At 36.2% G+C, this 20,487-nt stretch overlaps 1 protein-coding gene across 4 annotated transcripts in view; it reads left to right on the top strand.

Moving 5' to 3' along the window:
• The first annotated feature begins 3,587 nt into the window (after positions 1-3,587).
• Positions 3,588-20,487, top strand: part of rnf130 (ring finger protein 130) — a 50,298-nt gene continuing 33,398 nt past the window's right edge. For 2 of the 4 annotated variants that reach the window (XM_059515828.1, XM_059515830.1), the window contains exons 1-2: positions 3,589-3,778; positions 4,138-4,555. In XM_059515828.1, the coding sequence (XP_059371811.1) occupies positions 4,282-4,555 (274 nt within the window). In that variant the 5' untranslated portion in view covers positions 3,589-3,778; positions 4,138-4,281. Of the gene's footprint in view, positions 3,779-4,137; positions 4,556-20,487 lie in introns of all 4 variants that reach the window. The other 2 variants (XM_059515829.1, XM_059515827.1) reach the window with 2 other exon arrangements.

Genomic DNA, 20,487 nt, shown 5'->3' with positions numbered 1-20,487 from the left:
TTAAAACTTATAATGATAAAAAGAACTGACAACTTTAATGTTGCTTTTTTTAAACAAAGCTAGCTGAATATTGCAAGTGATTAGTTTTTGCATTATAGAGCCAAACGATTTGGTGAGAGACTGGAGAATTTAAGCAATGTTTATGAGTAGCCTACTGATTTTATATATAGTTCGTAACTTATACCTGCATTTATATTTTAATTATTGTACAGTGCTGAATGTAACACAGTAATAACATTCTGGAATGTCCCATAACCACATCTGTATAGCAAACAGGAAGAGATAGGATCTGAAGTAGGAAATGAAACGTCTGCTATGGAAAAAAAAATGTCGGTTTCGGGAGAAGATAAGTAGGTTTCACACAAAATATTGCCCTTTCTATACTTAAAAAAAAAAAAAATTAAAAAGAAGGTGAATAATAGCACTTTGTTCCATTTAACATTTGAGTTTTGTTTTGTTTTTACTTAATAATAATGTCCAATAATAAAATTAACAAAATTTACGTTTTGCTCAAGGATAAAGAATCCAAGATGTAACTAATCTTTAAAATAAATATTCAATATTTCATAAATGTTTTAATTTCAAATACACTTTTGTAAATAACTAAAGTTAATCATTGAGCTTTAAAGTAAATCTATTTTAAGTTTGAGTGTTAAAAATGAATTAAACATGATATTGTTTTTTTAGTGCCTTCTGTAGCTACACTATTTTTTCAACCCAAATGCTGGGTTGAGACCACTGGGTAAGGACATTGGGTTGTGTTCTAATTAGTCTCTGGTTTTAACCACTGTGGTTTTAACCCAATTTTGGTTTGATAGATGTTTTTGTTCATAACCCATTACCCACACTTACAATGGAGGACAAAAATTAAGAAAATATTAAATAAATTTAGTTGAGTTTCAAAAATTAGCAACAACAACAATGAAACATGTCGAAAAGGTTAACTTTAACCACAAAACCAGATCTGCCGACCTGTAACACTCTCACTCAAAGGACGATCTGACAGGATTGTTATTATGAAGTGGATTACATCTAACATGTAAAGACAGACTCATCTTGTCTATGTAGCACGTCATGTTGAAGATGTATATACATTTCAATTTCAGCAGACAACTATTTTTACAGCTACATTATTGTTCCAGCCACAATAAATCACAACAACGTATATACAATTACAAATATATAAATCTTCAGTTTGTTGTTTTACACACAAGCACAGATATATTTTTTTTCATACACCACATGGTGAGATGCAAGAAACACATGGCAAGAAATCTGTAAGACTCATCCATAACAACAAGACAATACTTTATTGAACCTTTTCAATAAGTAAATAATTCATACACACGCTCACATTCTTTCACACACACACACACACACACACACACACACACACACACACACACACACACACACACACACACACACACACACACACACACACACACACACATGTCTGTTAAATGTTATAATATCAGTGTTGATGTTGTGGTTTATTTGTGTACTGTCATACCAAAATAGTTTGTAAAGAACTTATTGTATAATAGTGTTTTTGCATATTTTTATACAATATATAAAGTTTACCAAAAATGTCAAATTTGATCTTAAGTTATATTCAACAAATGTTCAATGCTTTCTTTATAAACTCTGTAGCTGTTAATCCCATACTTTTCTGCATTTCTTCTTACATGCATGTGTTGACTTGTTTTGTATTGTTTTTAATAAATGTTTACCTTTTGATAGTTATTCTTTGTGTGTAAAAGTTATTTTAAGATTAACAAGCTTTGTAAGTTTAAAGCCTAGCTCAAATTGGGTTCATTTTGGTCTAGCAGTGTAGTAATTTTAAACCATAAAAATGCAACCCAGCATGCTGGGTTAAACATAATAATTGGGTTTTTTTCAACCCAGCATTTTTTAGAGTATAATAATATAAATTATTGTAATGTAGGACTTTATGGCCTCCACTAGAGAGAGCCAGATATCTGAAGAGTTGTTGATATGGTTCAAGTATAAACTGATCTCTGCTATTATTGGCCAGTGCAAGATATTTGCTTAAAGAAGTAGTTAGAGGTAATTGTTTAAAGACAAAATTATGGACAATGAGGTTGGAAATAATATGATATGGGATTCTTTTATCTACTGCTGATGATTGTCAAGAAAAAGTAAGGATTTGTTTGTTAGATTGTTAGAAAAAATAAAAGGAAAACTCATCATAGACTGTGATTTGTTGTCCAGTGCACCTTCAAACTAATTGGCTGTACAGATGCAGCCAGATGTGGCAAATGTTCTGCAGACACCATAAATATGAATTAACTCATTTAATCACAAATTGTTCCCAGGTAAAAGAGTGTGTGCAGTTTTCTTAGATAACCAAATGAAACAATATGCATGATAACAAACAATTAACAAGTTACACAATTTAATAATGTAAATCAATTATTTACTTGGGTAACACTTTAAAATAATGATACATTAAACATTACTTAACTACATTAGTTAACTTTTAGGCTACCTTTATTAATTTAGTAGATGATTTTATCCAAAATGACTTAAAAATGAAGCATGTGTTAGAAGTATTGTTCATTTGGTTAATTTCTTACATTTAGGGTACTAATACTTTTTTGAAGTTGTTACTTCAAAGTTGAAATGCACTTTGAACATCAATTAACAATGAACAATTGCATTTTTACTGATAAAAAAATCTGAAAGCAATATTGTTAATTTAGATAACGTATAGACAATGTTGACAAACCTTATTGTAAATTGTTAGGCCTAGGTTACTTATTTAAAGTTTACTTTAACAAAAAAAAACTTTTGACACATAGGTCATTGTGTAATAAAAACATCCATAAGTTTCAGAACTCAGCTTTGTCTTTAGTCTAAAATCAGCTTATATTCAAGGCAGTCTGCCAAAACGGCAACTTTTGTTCTGATGCCAATGTTAGGAAATAGTGCATGAACTTTATTTTCATTTTACTGCGGATTTGTTTACAAACAAGGCACAATTTGACGTAAGATTTTCAAAAAGATTGAAACCCTAAACAGAACGACGTTAAACTTACCACTCCTACCATAGACGATGAATTAGAAACACTTTTGCATTAGCATTAATTTGTTTATTTGTAATTTGATGCAATGATAATATACAAATAATAGTATACATGTACATAGGCTATAAAAAAATACAATAAAATACAAGTAAACTTTCGAGGATTTACGATGCTGATGACCATTAAACGTTAAACAATAGGCTAAATAAAAAGCACCTTTATGCAGGCTACCAAATTTGGAAGGTGCATTATGGCGTCATCAGTACTGTACTCTGCTTTACATGCTTCTCATAAACATCATCTGATCTTTCAGATGAGCAAACTGGAATTAATCAGCTCTGATCACTAGCAATACAGAACATGTTTATAAAATAGCCTTCAAAACCTCTAATACACATTAAATACATAAACAATTGCTTTTTAACTTGTAGACGCTTCACATTAAATGGTACGACTGGTAGATGAGTGATTATTAATAGCCAGTATACTGTACACGCACTGAGATGATGGTGATGTGGCCCTGTCTTTCCCGCCCACTAATCTGATCTCACAGAGAGACGCGCTGCGTCGCGCATGCGCACTCGAGTACGGCTCGGTGTTGCGAGGAGGAAAAAAGGCGAGCAGAACAGCATCGGTCTGTCTATGGCCGAACAAGCCACGGCGCTGTGAAATACCCCAACAAAGAGAGTGTCTGACTGTAAATAATACAGGTGGAAGTGACCGAACAGGTAAGATATCACGTCAGTACCTTTTTCTAAGTAACGTTAAATCAAAATCTCACCTCGTGAGGAAAGGTGTTTTTGTTGCATAGCAATTGGTTGTAAGGGCTGGTTGCACGAACAAAGCTGCCCTGACAGCAGATGATTACATTTAACTGTCGTTAAAAGCCCATGTACTAGTTGTACTATTTGTATTTGTAAATGACCTGTAACGTTAGACAAGCTAACCGCCTGTAATACAACCAAACTGGGAACATTATATGATCCCAAGCCTCTCAGGTGAAATACACTCATTTTGTGGTCATCGCAAAGTCAGTAACGTGGAGAAATCTATCTAACGTTACCCATTCCTTCTTTCTGTCTATCAGGGGAAGTGCCGCATGGCTCTTCATATGAACGTTGTGGCTTGAAAGGAGGACAGTATGTTTACATGAGGGCTCTTGAGACAGAGCGCTGACCTTTGAAAGATTCGCAGAGTCGGGTTGCTTTGATCGGTGAAGACCTTGCTGAAGATGCTGAAGAGATTGGCCGCGCCGGCGTCATGCAGCAGCTGCCTTCTTGCCTTCCTTCTCGCCTTCGTCTCGCCCAGGTGTACGCTGTCTATCGGTGCCGACAAAACTATGGTGAACAAGGAGGATTATTATAGCGCCACGGTCAACGCCACCGTTCTGGACCATAAAGGCAATCCTCAACAGATGGTTACGAAGAATGACGGGCGCTACGGGCAGAATTCCCCCAAAACAGAGGCGAAGGGGATCGTGATCGCACCTGCTGCCGTTAACGGAGGTGAGTGTGTGTGTGTGTGTGTGTGTTATATATATATATATATATATATATATATATATATATATATATATATATATATATATATATATATATATATATATATATACATATATATATATATATATATATATATATATATACTTTTTTTTTGCACACCTGTAATATATATATATATTATTAAAAAAAAAGTATATATATATATATATATATATATATATATATATATATATAAAATAAAAATATTTGCTTTACAGCTCTTCACTTATCAGAGTTAATAGTAACAATTATAATAATACTCCCGTCTTCGGAACCCAATTTAAGATATTTTGGATGAAAACTGAGAGGCTTGTGAGTGTTAAGTAAAATACACTGTCAAGGTCAAGAAAAGCATCATCAGATTAGTCCATCTGCCATCAGTGGTTCAACCGTAATGTTATGAAGCAACAAGAACACTTTTTGTACACAAAGAAAACAAAAATAACGACTTTATTCAACAATTCCTCTCCTCTGTGTCTCTCCACATCACTGTAGCTCCATTCTGGAGAATATGAGCTGAACGCAGGCAGCTTACCCTTTTCTGTGTCAGCCACGCTGCATTGATGCACTGTTTTCTTTCTAATCAAAGTGTAAATACAAGCAGAAAACATATCCTTGTGGCGCGGCTGACACAGTATAGCATACACAGTTTGTGTTCAGTTCATATTCTCCAAAATGGCATTACGGTGATGTGAAGAGACACAGGAGAGGAATTGTTCAATTGTTGCTGTTTATAATCAAACAGCAACATTACACTAATTAACAAAGTGAAAAAAGTTAAATCGCAATCAACCACCCCTTCAAACTTGCGATGCTTTTGGGAAATGGAGCCCTGGTCTTCAGCTGGTTTAGCTGTGCGGCCAAATGAACTTAAAACCACACGGTCTGGAAAATTGTGAAACCTGACTGATTAGGCTGAGAGACCAGCTAAACTGTCTTAGGCATGAAATATGTTCATAGGTAACCTTGGGCCAGTACATTACCAGCTAATGACCAGTTTGAGCTAGAAACCTTACATAAGACTTTGTCCATAATGGATGTTGATACTGTATTTTTGTCTACATAGTGAACCTAATACATTTTATGGTTTGTTTTTTATTGTCACAGTTGAAAATATGTTAAAATCCATCTTGCTTTTTTGAAGCGATCATCTTTGAAAGTCATTTTAGTAAAGTGTGGGTTTGCAGATTAGAAACTTCCTGTGATATTTGACATCTTAACAGGACTGCCATGTCATTTCCTCTGTTGTGCACAAACAAAGGAGAAAACTGATATTGAGAAAGCTTCAGAAAAAGTCTGCCGGTCGTTCAGTGGAGTTTCTTCATTTTTCTTACCCTTGATACTGACAGTGGCTTTCTGTGTATGAGACCTTGTGGATAGTCAGTCCTTTGGCTGATTCTCTTGAAATGATTCAGTAAACAAAACTGTAGACCTTTAGTACTATATACTTACATAACCTCCTCTGAAGAGGCCACTCCACTGTGTGCTCTGTTCTGAAAAGTCAGTGACGAATGGGATAAGGGACAGAAGTCTGGCTTGCTTTGTTTGCAATAACAGTAATGCCATTCCTTACATAATGCATAATGATGCTCCTTCCTCTAAGCAAGGGTTTACAGTAGGGGTGGGAATCGCAGGGTATCTCACGATACAATACGAATCACGATACATGGGTCATGATACAATAATATCACGAATACAGCGATTCTGTGTTAATCAATATATTGCTAGACAATCCTATAACAATACATCATGATATCTGTCTAGCTACAAAAACAAAATACCTGGTGCAGTTTTTTAGTTCTCATCTCCATAAACATAAGATGCTGGTGCATCTCTGATTTGTTGTTGGTCAACCATTACGCTTCGATGTGAATTACAATTTCATTTCCTCTAAACATCTGTAGTCTGGGATGCGCTACCACAAGAAGTCTGGAGGTACTGCTGCTCCGGTAAGCTAAAGTGGTAAACAGCCACAGTGTAAGTATGAATTCAGATCTTTTGTGTGTTTAAAAAAAAATACTGAAACTTTCTGCCAGAGTATGTTTGGGAATCGTTAAAAATTTTCCGGTTCCAGTTCTGCCTAATAGTTCTGATTCCATTCAAATCATTAAACAACTATTAAAAAAATAATGTTAAGAATGGCGGTGTATCTGTTATTTGGTTTGTGACATTCTTAACAGGAAATGCTGAATCGTCAGAACACCGGCTCAAGGCTGCTCACAGCGCTTGGTCACGTGTTGCACCAGAACTCTTTTCGGAACTGAAACGTAGACATTGCTCACGGTTCCGGTTCTTTAAAATAAAACAGAACCAGTTCTGAATGAGAACTGGTTTTCGGTTCCCAACCCTATGCCAGAGTATCGACAACGTCTTGTGGTCGGAAATATTGCGATAAATTGGCACATTGATTTATAGTTTACAGATCACAATACAAGCGGGAGAAGTTTCATGTTACGGTTGTCACAATTGCCAATGACAACATGCAGGATCAACAATGTTCATGTACTCCAGAGTACGATTAAATTAGTGTACATTTAACCAGTTTAATATGGAGAGGCACTGAAATGTAGACCTTTGTTTATGTGTTTTTGACTTACACTGTACACGATGTGATAACAGTTCGCTGTTTAGGTTTGTAATAGCATTGTCTCATTAAATTTAACTTTAGCTGGCAAGATGACATTAATGTTGTGCTTGAACTAGGGATGGGCGTTTTCCACAAATATCACATTCGAATATTTGAGCTCACAAAAAACGAATATTTGAATATTCGTTTATTTAAATTAAGTTTAATGAGTCAGACGTTATTTTTCAGCAACATTTGTTTTCGTCATTTTGAACAAGCTTACAATAAGCTTGAACATTACACATCGTGTTTTGTAGTTGAAAACCTTTAACAATGCGTGCAAACAAACAAAAGTACAGATTAAAAGCAAAAAAAAAAAAAAAAGTGAACAAAGAAAAAAACGTAAAGCAGCCTGCAGCAATTAGGCTATTGTACAGAATGTAGCTTACACTTAACTTTTAAACTGTCAGCAAATCTTTTTTGCTTTTTTTCTATTGTTTCAAATGTTCTTGTTAAGAAATACGGGCATGTAAACATGATTGGGGGAAAGTCGGCTCCTTAAGTCTGTTAACAATAAGGCCGGCCGCGGAGAAAACGCGCTCTGACGGCACAGAGGTTGACGGGACTCACAAATAACGGTGTGCTAAGCGAAAACGTTTTGTGAAGCGCTTCGTGTTTTCGTTTCACCACTGAATGGGATCCTCATCTGGTGGAATACATGGCTCCAGCAAGAACTGTTCCCACTCGTCTCGGCTGGACTCTCTGTAATCATCGCTGGAGAACTGGCTCAGCCTTTTCCGACGAGTGGGCATTGCATCTTCTTCATCGTGGCGACTGCATCCGCACCACTCGCATCAAGGAAAATGTTCTGATAATGTTCAAAAAAGTTTTTTTTTTCTTACTTCTCTCATGTTTTCATCGAGAAACCTGAGGTGTTTGTGCCGAGGGTCTAGGGCAGACGCGAGAAGAGGAGTTTTCACTGCATTCTCCAAGTTAGCGGTGTTTATTCGTTGCTTGAGAGATGCTGCAACAATGTTCTTGGATCACTTTCTGTGATTCTCCACGGCATATGTGAAGTACTGTAGAAGACCGCGGTTCTTTTAGGCGGCGTTCACATATCGCGTCTTTTGCATGCTTAGGTTCGTTATTTCCAATGTAGGCGCGCGGTATGCGCGCTCATAATGGAAGCAACGCGGTCGCGATGCGCACGCGGTGCGACGCGGTCCCGTTTTTTCCAGGCGCGTCCGCACAGCATCGAGTTAAAAACATCTCAACTTTCAGAATGCCGCAAGCGCACCCGTTTTTGCTTGCATACACCTTCAAATATGCCGTGGAGAATCACAGAAAGTGACCAAATTAGGTTTTATTGTGAACTTTTTTTTTTTTTTTTTGCGAAATTCGAATATCATTTTTATTTATCGAATAATTAGAGCAGAACGAATATTCGAATGTTCGACTATCCGTGCACATCCCTAGCTTGAACAGATTAGAATTGTAACCTAATGAGAGTATGACAACTTCAGATGAAAGTTTTGCATCTTCCAATGTTTCTCTATGGCACTGAAACCTGAAGATGTCAGAGTTCCACACCACGTGCAATGAATACTTGACTGCCATTGGTTCATCTGCTTTAGAGGGGAGGGGCTTACCGACAGGTCAATTTCTTAGCAAACCTGTTTAATAATCTTAGTACCATCCATGCTCTTTAAGGCCAAAGTTGCTCTTTGCTTTGCCGTGGCTGCTGTCTGTGGCTGTCTTTATCAATCTGTCCTATTTCTTTTTAAGATGACACATTTAGGCATATTAATCTCAATTAGCTGCACTTGTTATTCAAAATTTTGCTGAATCATTTATTTTTTCCTAGATCCTCTTGTATGTATTGAATGGCTCAAGGGAAGTGAAGTATCCATAATCATTCTTAGGCTGGCTGGTGTCGTCTTCCAGGGTTCGGATGTATATTTCTCTCTCCCTCTCTATCCCATTTGTTCTTTTATACTCTGCTTGTTCAGGTTACAGGATGCTCAGAAATCACCAGAAATCCTTGAGACTGAGATTCTCTGTAAATCAATTATTAATCAATATTTATAGCACCATTAGAATGCTTTTTAAGGTGACTTGGTTTAGTGCCATTGTGGTAAAACTAAGGAAGATGAATTTGTCGATCAACCATTGCAATCCATACTGCTGATCATTTGAGTTCTGTTTTCAAGGCTTGTTTTTGATGAGTTCAACAGGGCAGTTTTCAGTCGCGTGTCCATTCCTCATTGTACCAGTTTTAGCTTACATGCTGTGCTAGTTAACTGAGTGTGTTGAATTGACCTGAGGCAGTTGTCTGACCTACTGGTCATTATGTCAGTGAACCCAGTGGAGGTCATTAATCCTGATCCAGTCAGGAGCTGCAACAGGGACACAGGGCTCTATATTTAATGTGAAAAATTCTCTCAAGGACATTAGCACATCCATTCCCCCATTTGAAGTGAGGAAAGTTACTACTCCCAAAAAAACATTGCACTCATGGCGTGTCCGAATCCACTTTTGCAAGTTTAACGACGGGAAAACAGTTGGCGTGCTCAGACTCATGTTCTAAACAGGTTGTTCCTATTCTCTTAATGAGTTATTGGTGTTTTTTGGGTGTAATGTGCAATAAACCAATCAGAGTGTCATCTCACATTCCCTTTAAGAGGCAGTTGGGCTTGTGTCATGGCGGATTTGCTTTTTACACGGCAGAATTTGCAAACGTAAAGACAGAACGCGTCTCCAGAGATGAAACGGACCTGCTTGTGCGCAGACAAATAGGTAGCCTAATTCTGATACATACATTGGTTATCCATTATTACATGTAGGCATTTTTATATTCATGTACTCAACACAATAATAATCTTTTACATTTTAATCTTGTGTGCTGTTGTCCTTTTGTGTAATAAGCAAAGTGAACACACATTGGGGACTTGAGGTGCATTTTCTACTAACGCGCTCTTTAAATAACAAAAAAATAAATAAATTGCGCTTTTTGACTTTAGACTTTAGACCAGGTTTGAGTTGCCCTATAGCTGAAGAAGACTTTCTATCATTTAAAAGTAAGTGTGCACAGCAAATCTGAAGCTAAACTTCCACAAATTATTCTGCTTTTTTATTGCCATCTCAATTGGATCTGACGCAAAGTAATGATTCTTAGCAGAAGATTGTGTAAAAAGTGAGCAGAGTTCTGACATAAAGCAGTAACACCCACTTCCTCTGTTACTCTAATCACTTTCAGGTTAGGATGCTTTCTCTCTCTCTCACTCTGAGGATGGCTGCATTTGTGATTTCACTCTAGCATAATCATTCCTGAGTGGTTTAGTACTACTGATCAGCTGACCAAGAATTCTCCCTCAAAGGAAGGAATGTTTGGGATGTTATTGCTCTCAGCTGCATACATTTAAAGAGGAAGATGCATGGGTTTGGGCTTGTCTTGTTTTGTCACAGTCTTTTGGAGTGTTAAATAACATGGATTAAACTGATCATGATTCTTCTCAGTGGGGACTGCGGTAATACTAATTACATGTCAGAAAATAGTATAATAGTTATAATAGTAATAGTTCAGTTCATATGAAATTTTAAAAACTGAAAATTGAAATCAGGATGAATCAAAATTGACAATTTTTGTATTTTATTAAATATTTATTGTAAATGACTTAACTGTGCGCATCAATATTTCTGTTAATACCCGTGCCCTTGTAATCTTTAATAAAAAAACAAACAAACAAAAAAAAACATTCAAACGAATTAACAAATGGCAATGATTCAAAAGTCAACGTCAACTTATAACTCATATGCACCATAAGGAAGAAATATTGTTTGGTGGATTTTAGTTTGACTGTAATTATGATAGTAATAGTAATAGCCTATGTGCTATTTTTTTGAGAAAGTTCTTATTCTTCATTTTTTTCTTATTTACTATTAACTCATACACCATCTGTCTGCCGCCACCCATGTTACATCAAGCATACTCCGATTTGTATTTGAACCTTTGGGGTTTCCGTAATTTGTACATTTATTTGCATTTCTTTCTGTTACTACTCACTATCTGCAGCCATAGTATCGACAGGATTACAGTAGTTATTTTTAAAACTGGGCATATCGCAATTTTAACATTTTATATTTCTAAATACAAACAGCCGTAAACACATTCATCCTGCAATATGCACATGCTGCACATAAATAATACATGTCCTGAATTTAAGTACATTCAGCATTTGGCAGATCATAGGTGTAAGAAAAATATTGGCTAATATAGATCAGCCCATCCTTATTTACATTTAATTTCAGTTACAAGCCATAATAGAATAGGTTTTTGAAAGCAGTTGCTGAACCTTGATAACTGTCAATCACCAATAAAGTTTGAGCTCCAGCACTAAACAAAAACATAAGATTGTGCCATATTTGCCTTTGAAAAACTACTAAGTCACTATAAGCGTAAGTGAGCCTGTCTTATATAGAAAAAACAAGCAGCTCACTGCTTCCTGTTTGACTGCTTCAAGATTATGTTTCCTCAGGAGACCTCAATGTATTCGACTGACCTCCGTTTATCTCTTCTCCTGCCCCTCAGATAGCTTACCAGTTGCTCATCAGTCTAAACAAGGTGGTGAGCACAAAAAGATAGAGAAGGCAGGGAGTGCAGGTCTTGTGACTCACCATTTTCTTTTTCTCTCAGTTTCCTCACCAGATGCTCCTATCATTAGGGGTCTGGCAACATAACAAACCTCACTTAACTAATGGGTAGTGAGACAGAAAATCACCTGCCAATGTGCAGAGGTAAAGTGTCCAATAAAGCCAGTCCAGCAAAGCCCCCAATCAGACATGAAGCATTCACAATAATCCACACAACTCGCCTTTATTCTGGATGGCAGATCTTTCTATAAACATATGAACTATTTCTTTAAAGTGCAGGAACAAAATGGTAATTCAATTAAATAGAAAAAAATCAACTTAAATACGTTAGTTTATACCAACAAAACAACTGTTTTGTTTTTATGGGTTAAATCAGTTGAAGTTAACATCTGCAGGTTGCAGTGTGAGAGGTTTTTTTTAAGTCTCATGTGAGTGTAAACAGTTCATTGATTTGCTATTACCCAAATAAGAACAGAAAAATCCATTTGTTAAAAGAAACTGATGAAAGAACGGACAGGAACCATGTGACGTGCCATATGCTTCTAATTGATCCAGGCAGGAAATGTGAGCTAGAGTAATGTTGGGACATCGATTGCAGTGGTGTTGTTGTCATAGGAAGTGAGGTTGGAGAGCACCAGCACCGTTGAGGAAGCAAATTGGCTGCCTGTGTTTTTCTTAATACCCATGATTTTCCTCTGTTTCGGTGCATGTGAGGTCGTAATGTATTCTTATTTGAGATGAACACAATGTTAGGAGACGAGCCGCAGAGGATCAAATTAGTGTCGTGTCTGAACCTAGTTTGTAGTGATCCACTAAAATATATATATATAATATATATATATATAAGTTTTATAAATTTTTTCAACAGTAGTAGCAGTATCACATACATTTTACTAAATAATAGTAATATTTCTAGCACAATGCCTTTATGTAAAAATTAACTTTTAGGCCTAATGAATACATATTTGTCATTTTAACTGAACTTAAGACTGGTGGTGATGCTTAAGATATTTTTGGTCATTGAGGGTTTCTGTAAAAAAAATAGCAATAGATCATATTAATTATTATTAAAAGATAATACTACTACTAATTCTACTATCATACAATGCACTATGAATTGATGAGCTGCTGGGTTCATGAATATTAATCACGTTGTCTGCGTTCGGTCAAACTGATTTGCTGAAATCAAAATAGGGACGGTACTAGATCAGCGCCAGCCAATGAAATTGCCATTTGCGCATTAGCTCCGCCCACTACCAGAGAAAGCAGTATGTCTTCTGCTTGTTCGAAAATGAATATGAATAATTCTAAATGAACTCCATTATTTTGACAGGAGAAGACAACAAAGAATAGTTTACATATAGCGTGTCGATTCAGCGTGGTAAGACTCTCGCTCTTTCTCTCTTTGCATGTGTGAGAAAAAGCGCTATCAGTAAAGCGACGGTGAGTCGTGCGCCTTCACAAAGAGTTTACAGAGCATCAAATACAGGTGCGCTGTGCGTCCATTGAGATGAACTGAAAAGTTCAGATCGCTTGATGGAGAGAGAACTCTGAAGCTCAGATGCTGAAATTAATGCAAGCGTCATGCGCTTCAGTCTATGTAGTAAACAAACCCGCACGTCTCTGCCATTCATTAATTCACACGGAGACGCGCAGAACACTCATAATCTCATAATTCAAACAACTTTTGCGGCTTAACATTTACAGATACTGGTCCATATGGAGATTTGATTTGATTAATTTATGCTAACTTTGACAAATTCCATGACTGTTCATATTAAAATGTAAGTTTCATTTTCATGACTGGATTTTGAGATTCTGTCCTCGTTTTCTGCTTCGCGGAAATCATAGCGCTGAACCGGGTTTGAACGGGACCTCGGTACTACCGGTACTTAAAGAAACCTGGTACCGTCACATTTAATTTTTTTTTGGACCGACTTGGTACCGAAGTACCGGGTCTTTTGACAACACTAATATATACATACATACACACACACACACACACACACACACACACACACACACACACACACACACACACACACTCATGTTTGTTTTTGTGAAAAGTGGGTTCATCCCATAGGCTTACTGGTTTTTATACTGTACAAACAGTATATTCTATGGCCCTACACCAACCCTACCCCTAGTTGTGTCCTGATATGTCACAAAAACAAGAATACACACACACACACACACACACACACACATATATACATGCACCTACTTTCTCTAGCATGTCTTTCGCTGCAAACTTCACCTCTTAGCACCCAGATAGCCAGATTTAAATACAGTAGATGTGATGTGCCTGGTCATCGTCAACAGTTCTCATGTGCACTTCTGTCAGGAGGATTGACCTACATATCTTCGGCTGTGGATGAATGACTCTGCATCTGTCTGAAAGCTTTTCCTGGAATTAAATGTATGCTTTATGTAATATTGAAGTGATTAAGTAGATTAACCTGAAAATTGTTCTTTCTGAGATGCAAATATCACATTCTGTTTCAGATACAGCATACAAACAGATTTCAGCTGCTCAGGTTTGAAAAACCAGGTTGTATCTTTCTCTCTCCCACAGGGAGAGATGAGAGATACCTCACTGAGATATGGGTTATTGTGACGTTTGTCTGGTTGTAGTGCAGGTGGTCTGATGGTAGGATTTTGTTGCTTCTGCTGATGGTATCTAGCATTCCTAAGCTTGCACATGCCTGTCATGGTTATGCGGACAATGTTAGAGCTAGAAAAACAAAGATAAAAACGAAGGCTGTCTAAGGCAGCAGATGTGTTCTGCACATGCTTTATGATTTTGTTTATGTTTGAAACAGTGTTATTTCTAGTTGAGAAGAATCAGTTTTGGATTTTTGTTCAGAGTCTTAAAAGTCTAAATAAATTAGTAGTGCAAGGTTGCTTTGAATAGGAATGTACGATATTCCAGTTTTTTCAAATTGTAGCTTTGTAATTGTGAGTTGGTTCATCTATTTTTTCCATGTAGATTTTATTTTTCATACATGTAGACTGTTTAGTCATTATATATTCAGACCAAGCTGTTCACATATGCAAAGGCATAATTTAAGGTATTGCTTAAGGTATTTAATGATATAAGATCATATTTTAATCATATATAAGAATAATTATTTTAATCATTGTTTTAACGTCATTATATTAATTGTATTTAAAGTAAGTGATCTTAACCAAAATTAATATAAAATTGCATTGTAATTCAATGCATATTTTAAGTCCAACCCCCCCCCAAAAAAAGAGTTGTCAGACCTTTTGTTGACGAACCCTGGTATAGATGACACATCATGGTATTACATTTTTTCTTGAAGTTAAGGAAGATCACATATCAAAATAGCAGAGATATCAAATGGCAGTTTTATGTTTGTTTTTCAACATGAATTGTTTAGTTTATGGCTGAGTTGTTGACTTGACTATGTAATGTAGCTTAGTTTTAGAAGTATGCACCAATAATAATTAATGCTGATATGTCCACGCTGCCTGGTGATGACAAGCAGACTGGGGTCAGATGGATCAGTTCGGTTTAAAACTTACATTGATCAACTCACATGCTCCACATCATCTGATTAGAATTAATGGAGACGGGTTTCTAGGAAGCACATGTCCTCCGGCATTGCATTTAATTTGTGAAAACCGACTAGCTATTGGACAAGATCCCGATTTGATTAGCAAACAATCTGTTTCGTCCTAGCTTATGATTGGCAGAAATGACCTAGTGCCAGATTTCTTGACCAGCCTCTGAACCAGTGTTACTGGCTCTGAAAATATGGGTCATGTCCAGAATGACTGATAACAGTTCCATTAGAATCGTGTTCTGATATTAATGTTCATGTCATCATAAGTTTATTTTGCAGCTGCATGGTTGAGTGATGTAGTAATGATGCATTAAAAGCAAAGCCTCAGAACAGGATCCCGTTTGGATGAGTGCATTAACTTTTGTCTCATGTTCTGCATTAGTAATTCTCCCCATTTTACTAGAGAGCAGAGAGTGGACATGTGAGAACATACCGTTGAATGTTCCATTTGCAGGCTTTGGATTTAGTTCACTTAAATGTTGATGCAATGAAATGAAAATGAAAACAGACAGACATTGTTTTTTTCTCTTTTCTAAGATCAAACAAAACCTGATTTTACCAGCTTTGCTAGGTAATATGATAGCTTTTTGTCAAGTCTGAAGCTTATATATATATATATATATATATATATATATATATATATATATATATATATATATATATATATACTGTACAGACCAAAAGTTGGACACACCTCATTCAAAGAGTTTTCTTTATTTTCATGACTATGAAAATTGTAGAGTCCCAGTGAAGGCATCAAGGGCTATTTGACCAAGAAGGAGAGTGATGGGGTGCTGCGCCAGATGACCTGGCCTCCACAGTCACCGGACCTGAACCCAATCGAGATGGTTTAGGGGTGAGCTGGACCACAGACTGAAGGCTAAAGGGCCAACAAGTGCTAAGCATCTCTCGGGGAACTCCTTCAAGACTGTTGGAAGACCATTTCAGGTGACAAGAGTGTGCAAAGCAGTAATCAAAGCAAAAGGTGGCTACTTTGAAGAACCTAGAATATGACATATTTTCAGTTGTTTCACACTTTTTTGTTATGTATATAATTCCATATATAATTCCACATGTGTTAATTCATATTTTTGATGCCTTCAGTGTGAATCTGCAAATTTTCATAGTCCTGAAAATAAAGAAAACTCTTTGAATGAGAAGGTGTGTCCAAACTTTTGGTCTGTACTGTATGTATGTATATATATATATATATATATATAACAAATAAATAGGCCTATATGAGAAATATATTTTTACTTAAATAATAAATTAAGAAATTGAATGAAAAACTGTGCAACAAGTAGCCTAGTATGCAGAGATTCGGTTAATTTTTGTGCTGCGCAAAAGGAAACCAAACGGCAGAAAGCGGCAGCCTGTTTTTCTTTAAGCTTTTTTTACAAAAGCATAAAGATTTGTTTTTATTGTGAATGTACACAAATAAAGGCAAACCTTTTACAATTCCGATTATATTTTTTACTAAAAGGAGTAGTTGCTTCCACTGGGAAAAAAAAAATAAAAAATCTAGTGAATGCACCGGCACAACACACAGTTAAGCTTTGCTTCCTTTAAAATGCAGCCTGTTTATTATCATAAGAAAATACAGTCAGTCAAACATAAAAAAAAAAAAAGCTCTGTTTAAATCTGTACCGTTAAGTGTTATTACTGTACCGCCATGATGTTATGCAAAACGTTTTGTTTTACATGGATATTGAAACACGAGTTAAATACATAATAAATAATAATTTGCCATTCAAATACATTGCAAGTATGGAAACATTTGATTTTGTGTTGAATGAGACACCCAACGTTGGCTTTAGTTTCGTTTTAGCCTAAATTAATTAATTTTGGCTTGTCGTTTATATTGCTATAGCTTCTTCTTGTTCTTTTCTAAATACTGTTAATTGAAAGGATTGTTGTGGAATGAGGTGAACTAAAATAACCTAGCTATGTTTATAGTGTTTATTATAATGTTTGTAAACATTTTTCACAAGCTATGTTTATAGTGTTTATTATAATGTTTGTAAACATTTTTCACATCTGCATTAGGCCCATTTCTGAACGAAATAATAAAACGCGACTTATTTTTATTTTTTTTTCTCTAAAAACACATTATATATATATGTGTTTGTGTGTGTCTGTGTGTAACGTAGGCCTATTTTAACCATGCAGCAAACCTTTTAAATATTTTGATAAATTCCTAAAAATGACTTTTTAACCATTTAACCGATTGTATTAATCAGTCAAAATTCTTAACAGTCGGTTAACGGTTAACCGGTTAAAATCACATTCCTAGTATTAAGTAGAGCAAGACTGAAAAGATACTTTAACAAGGACTTCTCACTGCAGTAGATGACATAATAGATGGAATTTAATCCATCTCAATTCTCCAGGAAGATGTCTTATTAAGATTACTTTTAAACTTGTGTGCACATTCCTGCACTATTGCCCTACCATGATCACGAATTAGTCTAAAGGATAAGTCACAAATTGTATTAGATTTTATACGGATGGCTCAATTTTGAAGCTGAAGGAAAGGAGAAAATGATAAAGATAAAAATGCAAATACTGTATTGGATTTTATTTGGGTCTGGTTCCGTGAGACTTTGAGCTGTTGTTACCATATGATGACTAGCCAAACTGATGGCATTGCTGCTGATTAATTTTTCTCTGACAGATGGAGAGTTTTGGCATTTTTCATGAAATGGATACAGTGTAACAGTGCACTGCTCTTTAAAGTGGGGATTTGTTCTGTCTCACGTCAGAGGTGTTGACTCTTGTTGTATCCAACAATCATGTGCCAAGTCATAATCTAATTGATATTTTATTTATACAGAATGATATTTTAATTAAAAAAAATGTAATTCCAAAATTTTTGGGACGTCCTAGTTTTTGTGCACAACCCAACCAAGGCTCATTACAAAAATACACGCCTCTATATACATTTCTCCACCACAGTAATTAAGAAACTTACTGCACATTTCGCAGTAATTTCAAAGTGAACTGTCCGAAAACTGACACTAAAACTCACGTTTTCATTACGTGACCATGGCACGTATTGCTGTGTTTTTATTACGCTGCATATTGTGGCTGTTCAGAATTTAAATATCCGAGGAGTGTCACTACAGATTAATGCTCTGTGGTGTTGGAAATAACCCCTAAGAGCAGGATGTCAAAATTTTTTGAAGTCATACCATAACATTCTGGAAGTAATTGTGTGTAAATTAGGCTTTATAAATCAAAACTTTGTACCTGTAAATCATACTTTGTTGTGAAAAGGAATAAAATTAGTCAGGGAAGTGCCTTTTTATTCCACAAGTAGTGAAATGGACTCATCCTCTCGTGCTGAGGACACACACATTCACAGTTTGACTATTTCCATGTCAAAGTTGAAGCACAGAACTGAACTGAAACGATTGTTTCATGTGTTCTAGCTTTATCCCTAAGTTTTTGGGATGTCATTGAGTTGCTCATTATATAACATTACGCAATTTAGTGAAAGATCAAATAGAAGACCAGATTTCACCAGCTTTCCTTACGAACCCAAATATGCCCTCTCAGCACTGATAACACTGCAAAGACAGAGAGGCACTATGCAACACAGACCTCGACCTTAAAGGACTTTTAGTACTAACTGCAATTACGGCATATTAATTATTTAAACATTTTCATTTCATGAACATTTCATTAATAAACGCGCTGATGAACACAAGCATGAAATCAGTATGTTTATTGCCAAAATTTGATTCTATATGTATCTCTTCATTTTGTTGCTAAGGTTCTTTTGTTGAAATATATCACTGTGAATTAATTTCCTCCTGTGAGCATTTGTTATTTTCTCTCAGTCCATTTTTGATGCACCATCAGGCTGATTTTATGCTTTAATATCAGGTGAATTTTGGATTCATATTACGACTTTATCTCAGCTCTGCTCATTGGCTGCTGCAGGTCAGCTGCATGAATCATTCATGCTGATACTAATATTATGGTGCTCATAGGGCCTACAATATAAGCTTGTGGACCAACATTATTAGCTCCTGGACTCGTCTTTTGCTCCTCCAGCCCAGTAAACACCGACACACACACACACACACGTGCATAAAAACACCATCATTATCTCAGTGTTGATGCAAACTGATGAATATTTGATTCTGCTTCAACTTCTGTGTCTGTGTGAGCATGCCCAGATATATGAAAGTGCATGCATTTGTGTGTGTGTGTAAACCTATTGGTAAAGAGATTCCTTTCTGCATTTTTGCGTTTGGTGCATAAGTCTTTCTAGAATGCCTTGAGGGAAGGATGGTGGGCTTTGCTCGGGAGGTGAGGTGGGCTGGCTGCTGAAACAAGCAAAAACCGTATTACCTTTTAAAAACAATCAATTATCGTGACCTGCTCTGCCTCCCTGTGGGGGTTCCACCTCTCCTCGAAAGCGGGCCAGGTGGCTTCGGCATATGAGTCAGTGTTTGGAAGTGACAGGGCATTAGTTTGCATTGCCTAACTCATCAGAGCGCCTCCATAATGTCCAGTGTCAATGGAGCAGTCACATAAGGAATAGGGAGGCAAGCAGCCCACACATACTCTATTACATCGCTAATGAGTTTACTGGTGATATGCTTTCAGTCCACAAATGTCATGCTGGTGAGCAGTGTTAGGGAGTAACTAGTTACATGTAACGGCGTTACGTAATTTAATTACAAAATTATTGTAACTGTAATTAGTTACAGTTACTATGAAAAAATGAGTAATTAAATTACAGTTACTTATGAAATTTTTAACGATTACAAAGGGGATTACATTTGAATGTTTACACGCATCCACATACAGATTTAACTGATTTATTTCCCAAATTGCACTGACTATTCTGAGACATACGCCCTAATAATTTCTGGGATGCGGGAATACAGTCTGGTTCGTAGAATCCAGTCATATAAATGAAATGCCTAACGCGGACGGAATATGCCACATTTTGGATGACTAAATCAAAAGTAGGTCAGTACACTTGAATCAAAACATGACATGGACTAGTGTCTGTGAATATTAAGCCACAAAAATGCAATATATGACTTGCACATTCTGCGTGTCTGTGGAAATCA

Source organism: Carassius carassius, chromosome 29, assembly GCF_963082965.1.
Source record: "Carassius carassius chromosome 29, fCarCar2.1, whole genome shotgun sequence".
Taxonomy (NCBI): domain Eukaryota; kingdom Metazoa; phylum Chordata; class Actinopteri; order Cypriniformes; family Cyprinidae; genus Carassius; species Carassius carassius.
This window is presented reverse-complemented; position numbering and strand designations above follow the sequence as displayed.